At 40.3% G+C, this 12,867-nt stretch overlaps 1 protein-coding gene across 10 annotated transcripts in view; it reads left to right on the top strand.

Annotated features, from left to right (window-relative positions):
- The window catches only part of COL12A1 (collagen type XII alpha 1 chain), a 115,381-nt gene that overhangs the window by 37,941 nt on the left and 64,573 nt on the right, over positions 1 to 12,867 (top strand). For 9 of the 10 annotated variants that reach the window (XM_053381281.1, XM_053381282.1, XM_053381278.1 and 6 more), the window contains exons 14-17: positions 3,957 to 4,226; positions 5,721 to 5,987; positions 8,004 to 8,196; positions 9,484 to 9,605. The exons of the other annotated variant lie outside the window; for it this stretch is intronic. In XM_053381281.1, coding sequence (XP_053237256.1) covers positions 3,957 to 4,226; positions 5,721 to 5,987; positions 8,004 to 8,196; positions 9,484 to 9,605 — 852 coding nt within the window. The remainder of the gene's footprint in view (positions 1 to 3,956; positions 4,227 to 5,720; positions 5,988 to 8,003; positions 8,197 to 9,483; positions 9,606 to 12,867) is intronic. 10 annotated transcript variants of the gene reach the window in all.

Raw genomic sequence — 12,867 nt, 5'->3', positions numbered from 1 at the left:
AGAGGAAGCCCTGTTAGAAGATTCACATGTAACTTTCTGTGCTTTCTGAGGCTTGTATAGATACAGATACTGCCCATCTAGTGACAGGAAGATGGGAGCCTAGAATAGGGAAACTACTTAAAGAAAGTTATTGTTTGTGGCTAGGTAAGGTGGAAACAGTGGATATGGAATTTTGGAAACATTTGCATCTAGCTGCAGCCAGGCCTTTATGAAGTGCTTCAAATATTTTCCATATTTTAATGTACCCATGCTGTGACACAGATGAAATGTTAATGATTTCTAGTGCATGAATAATGGAGACTTTGACTGCTCCTGGAGTGATTTGACACATTGACTCAATGCTAATAGTAGTTCTTGGCCTTTTTGCCTGCATTACAATGGAATAGCTTGTCATGTTGATAATGCTTGTAAATTCTATCACTTATCTATTTTTCAAAAGTATATGCTAATGTTTCAGCCAAGATAGACCGCTCCCCATGGCAATTTTGCCTCAGTGGACCTCCAGAGAAGACTGGGGTGGTGGTGGTGAGGAAGGAGGTCATTGTACTAGTGAATTCTATTCTGCAGTGAACTGACACCATTGTGTCTAAGCCTGAAAATCAACAATATAATGGGAGAAAACCAGTCAGTTGGATCAAAAGTCCCCTGAAACAGAAAGGTTTTTGTGATCTTTGTAAAACAAAACAAAAACAACGAAAGAGCGAGCTTGATAAAACATTGTAAGTTGTGCATTCAAAACAATATGTTGTGAAACTTAAACACCCCTGCTCTTCATATTTGGTAACTTCACTTCTGAAGGTTGTGGTAGTAAGAGCAGACCCTCATTGATGATCTTCACATATGGGAATCTAACTGGGATCCACTGGAACTGCTTCAGAATCAATGTAATATGCTCTTAGTGGTTGATACCTGCCTATAACTGGACTATCTCACTCTGGAGCAAATTCTGATATGTCTTTGCCTCAGTCTCACAGTGCATCTCAGATTTCTTTGGGACACTAATGACAAGGATGGAAACATCTGGCATGTTTCTAAGGAATAAGAACCCTTCAGAAGAAAAGAATACTGGTGAATACATTAGTGTGTGCTGACCACAAGACTTGGTTCAGACCTCAAGCTGGTGTTTCATAAAGCTGCTAGATTCAGTTTAGCTGATGATCTGCAACTGAGTCCCAGTTTGGAAAATCAAAACTTCATGCTGCTACCATTCACTCCTATGGGGAATTGAAAGAAAGGCTACAGGCTTTTTTTTCATTTTGACAGAATTGGGTGAAATTTACAGGCATAGTAGTCCTGCCTGATTGGAGAAAGTTAGCTAAAGTAGAGACAAATAGGTTCAGGGAATTTTATGCTGGACCTTTGCTTTTGTTTAAAGAACATTTAAAAAAACTTTTTAATTTTTTGGCAGGATTGAATAAAATTTGCAGGCACCGTGGCCTCTTTTGAAGTGCTGAATCCTGTCACATTTCAGAATGATGATTTTATTGCAAGGATCAACCCTTACAATTTTGAGATAGTTAAAAAAGGATTCATTTACCCTCCCCATTCTTGTTTTACGGGCATTTTGTATGTGTAAATAACCCACACCACAGCAGTACCCCTTGGTCAGAAACTTGCCAAGTTACAGAGAAATAGATCCAGGATTTTGTATTATTTTTTGATAGGTACCTTTGAAGTTGTTCTTTTTCTGGGGGAAGATTAAAAGAGATTTACTTCCCTTCCTGTGGTTTTATGGATAGCAATGTTAATATGAAAATGATGTACTTCAGGGTGCGGAATATGTGACCTGCCTTATGTTGTTGGACTCCAGTTTCCATCAGTCCTAGCCAATATGCACCATAGAAGTGCCCCTAGAAAAGTAACCTGCAAAATGTCAGAAGCATAGGTGAAGCGGCTAGGGAGTTATGATGAATGGGGAAAAAAAGATGGGCCAGGCTCTGGGGCCCAGAGACCCCCAGTGGTAGGCAGGGTGGGGATCCCTGTGTGGAGGCGCCTGGGACTATGCCCCCTGACCCTCCCCACACTATGTCCCTGCCCCCAGGAGCAAATTTGGGACTGTGTTCAGGGGAGGAGATGGGGGAAGTCCTGTTGCACAATGCCACAGGTTTTATTTAGTTGTAATTTAGGGGGATATTTATTTCCATGTAAAATGTGTTTAGCATCAGGCTGCTATTCAATATGTTTTTCATAAATGTATCATTTGACTTGCAAAGCAAGTCAACTTTCTTAGGAAAGGTGTCTGGTCAGCAGTTCCCAGTTATCTGAGGCCAGCATTTTCCACTTAGCCCTTGTGGCTTGCTTGGAAACTCACAGTAATAGTTCATTCAACAAAAACATGGTATTTTTAAAACCACAGAACATCTTGGGACTCCTGAATTATTATTATTATTATTAATTGACATATATTATACTTCATTGGAAATAAATCACTTCTTCTATCTAATGGTACATATCCTAGTTCAGTTGACAATTGTTTCAAACATACAGTTATTTTTGCAGTATGTCCAGTGTATAGATGTAGTCATCCAGATTTCCATAGTTAATTGTTGAAATATTATTATAACTGCAGATAGTTTAATACTGAAGGAACACTATAGCAGAGGCTTGTAGCCAATGTAAAGTGGCCTGTGTATTCATATTACTTTAAAATATGGAAAGAAAAGCCATTTATTTTGAGACATCTGTACTTTATATCAACACAATTTTTCCATATTTTTCCATTTGGATTTAAGTCATTTTTTTGAATGAATGAAAAAGCCATATTTTGAGAGCTGAAGCTTTACAGAAGAAAGTAAAAAAATTTAAAAAAAATTGTGTGTTTCTTTTGAAATCCAGCACCTTTCACTCTTCCAGGAAGGTTGTTCTCCTGGGGTTGTAGTCAAGCAAAGCTGGAAAAGCACTAACTAGGCTTTGTGAAGGAGGTGGGAGGACTCTAGGACCCTGTCAGTGCCTCACTCCTCTTTCTCAAAGCCCAGCACCTTGCTTACTGGGCTTTGAGAAGATGTCCCCAATGTCCCCTCAACTCAGTGCCCAGTGCGTGCACATCACTCATACACAGCCCTAAATCTGCCCTTGTTGGAAGTGAAGCATAGGAAATGGCCAATGGTAATAAGTAGCTATCCCCATAACTGACAGCAGGTTCGCACAGTCAGGTTAAGTAAAAATTTAAATAAAATGGATTGTATCCAATGCTGGCCTTACATCAGTGGATTGGATTTCTGTTAGTGTAACAGGACTTCCCCATATGCTCCTCCCCACTGCAGACCACCTGGAGCAGATTTTGAGGATGTATTGGGATCTGCAGGGGAGATGTCCACTCACAAAACATATACACAACTTTTAATAGACATCCGAAGTCAGCCTTGTATCAGGAAGTTTTTAATGTTTGACGTCTTACTTTGTTTTTGCATGTGCTGGAGGCCTCCCAGAGCAGCTGGGGAAACCCAGCCAGGTTGGCGGGCTATAAATAATAGAATTGTTGTTGTTGTTGTTTATTTGATACAACCCAATGTGAACTGAACTATCTGCTATTTTTGAAAACGGCAATGGCGTTTCAAAGTCTATGATCTTCATAATAGAGATGTGCCAAATTATTTGTACTGAGTAATTCAGACAGTTTGTATGCTTTATTTCAGAACAACAATTTATTGCAATATCTGTGAGAGTCACTAGATTTACACCCCCATTTTGAAGCAAAACTGCTTTGAGATCAGGAAAGTAGTTAAAATGGACTTCGGCCCAATGTATAGCTAAATTACATTATGTATATTCATTTAGTGTGTGCAAAAGTTTTCTCTTGACTTCAGACACCTGGAATTTGACTTCTAAATGAATGAATTTAATATGCATTAGTTTTGCTGTGTTTTATTTTATTTCATGGCCTGTACTGTTCTTGGTTTATTGCAGCATTTCTTTCCTGCATTTTAATTTACATTTCTTGCATTTCTCCCTTGCAGAACGTGGCTCCCCTCGTGACTTAGTTACCAGAGACATAACTGATACTACTATTGGAGTGTCATGGACAGCAGCTCCAGGATCAGTTAATCAGTACAGAATTATATGGAAATCACTTTATGATGATCAGTCTGGAGAGAAAACCGTTCCTGGAAATGTAATAAACACTGTACTGGAAAACCTTCAGCCTGAGACCAGATATAAAATTTCAGTCTTGGCTTCTTACAGAAGTGGAGAAGGAGCTCCTTTAGAGGGAGAAGCTACAACTGAAGGTAGATAGAATATAGAATCACTGGTAACAAAGATTCAAAACTTCTCATTTTATTATAATTTATAATTTAACGTTAATGGGAAATATCTAGTGTAGGGCCAGAAGACACGCAAGGAGATGTCCTCCTTGCACTCTGCATCTCCCAATCTGTGCTGTTGGGTTCCCCCAAACCCACAGAGCAGATTTTGGGGAAAGCATGGGGGCTTGCAGGGGGAAGAGAAGTAGAGCATGTGCATTGTACAGGTAAGTTTGCAATAGTGATGTTACCCAACGCACCTAATAATGGTAGGGACCATACTAGGATTAAAAAAGGCAGGACCTGCTGGAATTGCGCACTATCTATTTAGTTTTTAAATACCTAATTATTAGTTATACTATAATTCTGAATCCTGAAGAATTTGCACCCAAGTTTGGAATATGAAGCAATCCATGTTGCCTAGTTGAGTTCCAATTCAAGGATTTGTCGAAAAGGACATTAGCGTCTCAGAAGTGTATCCATAGATTTTTGTCTTGAAACTTGAACTGAGGTTTGGTTGTGGGTGTAGTTCAATGAGATTAGCAGATGGAGTGTAGGTGGGCTACCCCCTTCTTTTATCAGACAGTCCTTGCATTCATGACAGCAGAGAATTGTTCCTTTTGCTTGCTTCCATTCATCCCATGCCAGAAGCTATGGGTTGGAAAGTTCAAGCTTGTGCCAACTTTGCTGCTGCACCATCAAACATTAAAGTCATCCAGGAGGAGTTGACTTGCCCAGCAGTGCTGTAGTAATTAACAGAGCCACCTGCTATGGCTTCTTTTATTGTGCTGAATGAACCAACAGGAAATGGGAAACAGTGTTTAGTATGGCATAAAAGCAGAAATTCCAAAGTTGCAGGGAAACAGTATACCCCGTGTGAACCTGGAACTGTTTGTTCAAAGCACTGAGAGCCATTGTTGCATCATTTTAATTATATATGGGTGAAGATTCTGTGGTTGTGAGACGCCAAGAAGGCCTGGTCTTTCCAGAGCCAAATGCAAATATGGAGGAGCAGTTGGATTTTCTAAATATTGAGAGCACATTTCCCAAATTTGAAAATTTTTTGCTGTTAAAAGGGATATTTACCAACTTTCACATGGAGAGATAGTATAGAAGCATGGCATAGAATCATAGCATTGTAGAGTTGGAAGGGACAGCAAGGGTCATTTAGTCCAATCCCCTGCAATTTAGGAATCTTTTGTCCAATGTAGGGCTTGAACCCACAACCCTAAGGTTAAGAGTCTCATGCTCTACTGACTGAGCTACCGAGGCAGTATAAACCAGTGCTAATCTGGAAGGAAGTTTGCAGTTTTCCAAAAGTTCAGAATCCCAAACTTTGTGGGAGAGAAGCTGGACGTGTGCATACCTGCAATATTACAGAGGGTTGTAGCTGCAGTTTATATGTCAAGTTAAGTTTCACCAAAAACAAAAACAAACCACCCCAATATGTTTGCTTTCATTTTATTTTACACTGAAAAGTGTCTCCTAGCTCTAGGACCGTGAGAGTGGATGAAGAGAAAGAGACCACCATGAGAGTTACCTGGCAGCCTGCACCTGGAAAAGTTGTCAGCTACCGTGTAGTTTACCGGCCCCGTAGAGGAGGAAGACAAATGGTCGCAAAAGTGCCGCCTTCCTCCACCACCACCGTCCTGAAACGGCTCCAGCCACTGACTACTTACGACATCTCTGTCATTCCAATGTATAAAACTGGTGAAGGAAAACACAGACAAGGCGAAGGAACAACAGGTACATTGATTTCTCCGCTGCATGAATGTAGAGAGGGGTGTGTGTGTGTGTGTGTGTGTGTGTGTGTGTAAATTCATTCCTGCAACATGTACAGGTGAGTTTTTTAAAAGAGGCCCCATGCAACATGTGTACTCTGTATCCACAGAGCTTCTTTTAAAGGACTCACCCTGTATGAGCATTAGCAAGGCTGCCAAAGACTGTAAATGTTAGTTTAAGATGTCATATTTTGTCATCTCTGTGTGTGTTTACAATATTATTCTAGCTATTTTTAAACATGCTCCCTATCTGCTCCCAAGGTGACATGGGAGGGCCAACCTCGTCAGATGTGGTATAAGCCGCTTGTCTCCTGCAAACCACACAAGGATTCTGCTGATCTCTGTGTTAATTCTTGGTTAAGCCCAGCGACAGAAAGGGAGATTAGCAAAGTGGCACAAAGAGCAAACAGGGAATTTATATGGGCTTCTTTTGGCACACATTTTCAAGCAGCTTTATACCTCTTTTTAAAGTACTGCTTCCTGCATGCCTTGTTTAGCAGTATGGGAAGCTGCTTGACTGTGTGGCAATTAGAAATTACCTACTTGGATTTCTAACTGTTTTGTATGGAGTTTTAGTGGTGCTCAAAGCTTTCAACCTGAGCCAGAATTATTCGGTAACACTTAATCTTAGGAACATTTTCAATTCCAGGGCTCCACAATGGAATATGTATAAATTATGAATAAAGGACAGATAACTTGAGCAGATTCTCCTGGTAACCACCCCTTAACACACACCTGGAGAAAGTATTTTATAGAGCAACTTCCACAGGGTCTTGAACCCTCACACCTCTGATCTTAGAAATTAAGCGGTGTTTATGTTAAACTTCTATTGAGGCTGCTTCAGCCAAAGAAGAATAAATATTTTTAAATGGCTTTCCACTAGAGAGCTAGGTTTGATGCTCTTCTTTCAGAGGCTCTGATTATGAATCATCATAGGAGCTATTAATAGAGCACCCTTTTGCAGTAACAGTGGTTTGAAAGGATGTTATAATTATGTCTTGCTATCAGTGATCGAGGAAGTGGGCTCACATTATCTTCTCCCCTAAGACTCTTGAGTTTAGCGAGTTTAAAAAGCAAGAAGGTGCCTGTTTCATTCCCTACTAGAATCCATGGCTTTTGTTCTTTGAGATTAGATTGCTGCCCTTTTAGCTAAAAAACAAACAAACAAACAAACAAACAAACTGCAAATGAGAGAGCATTCAACCCACTAGGAAAAATTGGCTCAGGAAGGAATCTATTGCTTGTTAAACCAGTAGTATATTATTCCAGTGTTCTTTAATCTGCATTGGCTGCACTGCTTGCCAGTTTCCAGATACAGTGCAAAATTGATGAAGAGTGTTAACTAGCTTTAAGCTGCTCTAAATGGTTTGGAGCTTTAGAGACTAGTTCTCTGCTCCTGTTCCTCTTGGCATGGCAATGATTAGGTCATCTGAATTACTTCAAAAATGAGAATGGTTGAGAGTTTTGTGGCACCTTACAGGTGAATAGAAAACATAAGAGTTTACAGATTAGAGCCCCCTTCATCTGAAGCATAGAATGTAAGAGTTACAGTGTGTGACATTTCAATGAAAACCTAAAATGTATACAACTTTTTAAGTAATCACTTATAGCAGCTATAATGAGTGATAGCACCATCTCCATAGCTTTGCTCATTTAACAATCATAATGTGTGGGGGGCGGAAACCTATGGTGGAATCCATTTGGTAATATTGTGCATATGCAAGGGCTTTTGATCCAGTAGAGGGATCTGGTAATAGAAGAGGAAGGGAGGGGTGTTTTTTTTTACCATATCTCCTTCCTCCTATGCCACATTCTACCCTGTTCTGAAGGATCCCTCAACTCCTTGGAACCAGTTTTCTTGGGCTGTTAAGGCAAAGCATACAGGTGCTATAATGCATTCACTTTTTAAAAACTGAAATGAGGGTTTTATGGTTGAATATAGCAAACACTTAATTTCTTGGGTGTTGTTTGACTATTGCAGCTTCCCCATTTAAACCTCCCAGAAATCTGCACACTTCTGATTCTACGATGTCAAGTTTCCGTGTAACCTGGGAGCCAGCCCCCGGTGAAGTGACGGGTTATAAAGTAACTTTCCATCCAACTGGAGAAAGCAGGCGCCTTGGAGAATTAATAGTTGGGCCATATGACAACACTGTTGTATTGGAGGAGCTCAGGTATTGCCACTCATAATTTCCTTCCTTATCAGTATTTCTGCCCCCCCAATAGGTATTTTTCAGTCAACTGCATCTCTTTCAGCATATAATACCAATTCTATCATCCTATGTTTATTTTTTAAAGTCTATTTCATTAGCTGCCTTAGATGCCAAAGGCAGAAAGGCATGGTAGATATACTATTCAAATAAATGAATTAAAATATGACCCTCAAGAAAGCTTGTAAAACCCTTCTGCTGGGTCTGTAGTTGTCAGGGAACTGCCATCAGGGCAGGAGGGAGAGAGCAAAAGCCAGATGGATTATAGAGAGCCTCCAGGGATCGTGGGAAGTAGCTCCTCTTCAACGGAAGAGAATAAATGCAGCTCCAGTGGAGAGGAGGTGCAGGAGTCGGAAGTGGCGAGGCGGTCCCAGGACTCCTTGCCTGGGAGAAGCGGGGAGGGAAGGGGTCCTCCGCTGCCCACGCCCTCTTTGCGCAGAAAGCATTCGCGCAGAGAGGGGAGGTGCAGACTGGGCGTCAAGGAACTGCTTTGCTGGAGAAAGTTTAAGAACCGCCCACTCACGGATTCTGCCAGAGATTGAGTCAGCCACGGGAGAGTGGCGCTCCGGACTGATAAAGTTTATTTTGGCAGCCAAGCCATGTCTTCACAGCCAAGTAGGGAGATATTTGCCTGCTTGCTCCTGAGCAACCCCTTGGAAACATAACAGTAGTAGTTGTTAGCTGTCTTGATGGTCAAGCTTGGCTCAAAGCTAGGAGATACAGCTATAGATATTCAGTTGTAAGGACCAATCTCTTGCTTCAGTAATAGTTTTTTGCTCAGTGCCGTTTTTCTAGAAAAAGAGGTGCCGGAACTCACAATGAACACCTCCCTTGTTCTCTTAGAATGGCAATGGCGCTCACCTGAGAGGTGCCGGAAAGGAGTTCCTGTGAGTTCCCTGTGAAAAAGAAAGCTTTAGATTTCAGCTCCTAAAGACTTACCCGGCCTTAAAAATCCATGACAGGGAGAATCATCGTACTTTAGTGGTTAGTGTTTATGAACTCTGATCAAGAAGACCCAGGTTCCAATCTACACTTGGCCACAAAGCTTTTTTGAAGATCTTGTTGGGCCAGCCTAACCGACCTCATATCCTTCTTAGGATAAAATCAGTGGGGAGAGAGCCATGTATTCTGCCCTGAGCTCCTTTGAGAAATGGCAGGATTAAAAACAGAGTGAATTAATCTGTAAAGATGTCAAAGTGACCCATCCATTCCCAGTCTAATTTGCTTCATATATACATTTAAATCACGCAGGGCAGGCACTTCCTACAAAGTCAATGTTTTTGGAATGTTTGAAGGAGGTGAAAGTGCACCACTGATTGGAGAAGAAATGACTACCCTTTCAGATACTGCTGAGGTGCCCTTTTTACCTGAAGGTAAATATGGTTTTAATGAGAAGCCCGTTTCTTATTTGGATATTCTAGCTGTAGATCTTTACTTTTATAAAACTGGTAAAGCGAACATAATTAACTGATACAGTTATTTACTTGCAGGAGTAATTGCAAAAAGAAAAGGCTGCTTTTCATGAAGACCACTCCTTGGTCTTTAGTGACCATTTTTAAAGATAACTTCCCTCTTCGTTAGTTTCCATCTTTATGAAAAGGCTCTCTCTTGTTTGTGAAGACTTAAATGATTATTGCCCCATTTCACATTATAGCTATGCAGACTTATACAGTTACTCATGCATTGTCAAATACATGATATACACACACCATACAGCACTATATGAAGTCAATAAACAGCCCATATGGTGCCACCACTGTCCTTTTTCTGGAAATTAGAAAATGCTGTAGGAAGGATTTTGAAACCTTTCAAAGAATTTAGGGCAGGCATAGGCAAACTCGGCCCTCCAGATGTTTTGGGACTACAACTCCCATCATCCCTAGCTAACAGGGCCAGTGGTCAGGGATGATGGGAGTTGTAGTCCCAAAACATATGGAGGGCCGAGATTGCCCTATGCCTGATTTAGGGTGAATAAAATTTGGCCAGGATCTGAACAGCTATTTTATATGTGTCCAATGACTTCACCCATTGAATTTTTAAAAACATTTTTCTTTGATCCCTGTGGTGAATAACATACCATGTTTGAACATTCCCCAAATTTTCAAGAGGTTTACTCTATGGCAAGTGTTTGAAAAACTCCAAGCAAACATGGACATCTGGAATTACTGTCTTCAGTTCTTTGGATCTAGGACTGTTTCTGCACTGTTTCTGCTTGATAGTGCAATCTTAAATACATTTACTATGGAGTAAGCCCCAGTGCACACAGTGCAGCTTCTGAGTAAGCGTGCATATAATTCACTGTGCAATAGTTCACTGGCCAAAACTGAAACACTGTTGGGAGGTATATAATGCTGCAAGTGAAATGGGAAATACAGTGGTACCTCGGGTTAAGTACTTAATTCATTCTGGAGGTCCATTCTTAACCTGAAACTGTTCTTAACCTGAAGCACCACTTTAACTAATGGGGCCTCCTGCTGCTGCTGCACTGCTGGAGTATAATTTCTCATCATGAAGTAAAGTTCTTAACCCGAAGTACAGTCATACCTTGGGTTGAATACGCTTTGAGTTGAGCGCGTTCAAGTTGCGCTCCTCGGCAACCCGGAAGTAACGGAGCACGTTAATTCCAGGTTTTGCCACTTGCGCATGTGCAGACGCTCAAAATGATGTCACGTGCATGCGCAGAAGTGACGAAAAGCGACGCGTGTGTGTGCAGACGTGCCGTCGCTACTTACGTTTACTTCTAGATGCAAACAGGGCTCCGGAACAGATCCTGTTCGTTTCTAGAGGTACCACTGTAGTATTTCTGGGTTAGCAGAGTCTGTAACCTGAAGCGTATGTAACTTGAAGCGTATGTAACCCGAGGTACCACTGTAGTAGTTAACTCCTCCATATAGAAAATGAGCAGTGTTCTGAAACTTCACAACAGATAACACCCATTGGCCACTTGACTGACATGATAAGCTAAATGCAGTCCTCACCTCCATCCTATGATTTATTTTATTTTTTTTGCAAAGTTCTCTTGCTCCCTGCAAAAGAGGTAGAAAAATGAATTCCTCCTTTGAAGGGAGTGAAAGAAATGCAAGGTTCAGTGCAGCACTATAAAATAATTCCACTGAAGTCACTTATACTGAGTTATACTGTGTTCCATTCTTATGGAGGAAAGAACTTTTGAGGATGGAAAAGTCCATCCTTCACAGCAGGGAACCCTTGGATCCAACTCAGTAAGTACAGTCTGGCTAAAATTAGGTATTTTTCAGTCTCATTTATTCTTAGGGGACAGTTAAGCACATGGGCTTCTATTTGACTAAGTTTTACTTAGAGTAGGCTAATTGGAATGAATGAACATGACTTACGTCAATCTCAGTGGGTCCGCTTTGAGTAAAATGTAATTGAGCACTACCCTTACTTAACTCTCTCCCATTGAAATAAGTGCACCTTAAAAAGTTCCTAATGTTGGCAGGATAATACCCCGTTTATATCATTGCAATTTCCCTTTATTCCTGCAGTTATTCCCTACAACCTAAAATGCTTTTCTTTCTTTCTTTTTTAAATAAATGAGGTGAAGTGGCAGCCTTTATGGAAAATTGTGCTCATAAAGATCCATATGCTGCATTAAAACATATAGACTTTCTGCCATGGCTTTCTGGTTGGAGACTAAATTTACAAAAGATTTGATGGCATTGATATTTCCAATGTTTAAAATTAAGGCCAGACTCCAGACAACTGTGTGTGTTGCTTTGCATTCACAATTATCAGGGCTTTTCTGGTCCCCTCCTCTCACACAAGGCTCTTAGAATCCTGAACAGTGTTAGCAAGTGCATGAACTTTAATATATACCCTATTTCATGATTTATGATTGTGTTGATTAAAGACTAGTGTTGTATTTTCTATGCAGAAGAGGATCATGCTTTTAAATCCTCAGGTACCTGGAATAGTTCTATTCATGAATCTACAGTTTTGGATCAATTATGTGGAACATAGATGAAATCACTCTGATGAGTGTGCCTGATTTTACTCAATGGGATTTCTTCCATGTAAAGACCAGAAGCTATGATGGCATGAAGCCAGAAGGTTTTGCTGCTGGTAACATGATCTCCAGAGGAAAAAAGGAGGAAGAGCACACATACACCCATTCAAATGGCTAATGACAGGATCATATTTTAAACCCTTGTGTCTTTCTGCTTTGTATAAACACACTGTGATTTTCAGCATGTAGAAAGCAGTTCTTATTTTTATCCTACAAGTGGACAGTCCCCAATATTTTATTTACTTTCTCTCTGAAGCATTTAAAACTTTGTATAAATGTTTGGTTTTGTCACTTCTGATTCTTTTGTGTTTATGTGTGTTTCTGTATCTTATATGTGTTGTGTTCTTTCTCTTGTGTTAAATGTGTAAAAGTCTGCACCATCTTCATTAACAGACCACAAAACAGTATAAAATTAATTTTATCATTTATCTTCACATATTAAGTATATGGACTAATTTCTAAAGATTCTTGTTTAACACTCCTCAGATTTTATCAATGCTCACACATATTTAACTGGAGAAGATGTGCAATTTTGAAGTAGTCGTTGTCATTGGCTACCTAACTTAAGTTTATTTAGTTGTTCAATAATTTAGCTGTGTTGATTCTCA

The sequence above is a fragment of the Podarcis raffonei genome, chromosome 3, assembly GCF_027172205.1.
Source record: "Podarcis raffonei isolate rPodRaf1 chromosome 3, rPodRaf1.pri, whole genome shotgun sequence".
Lineage (NCBI taxonomy): Eukaryota > Metazoa > Chordata > Lepidosauria > Squamata > Lacertidae > Podarcis > Podarcis raffonei.
This window is presented reverse-complemented; position numbering and strand designations above follow the sequence as displayed.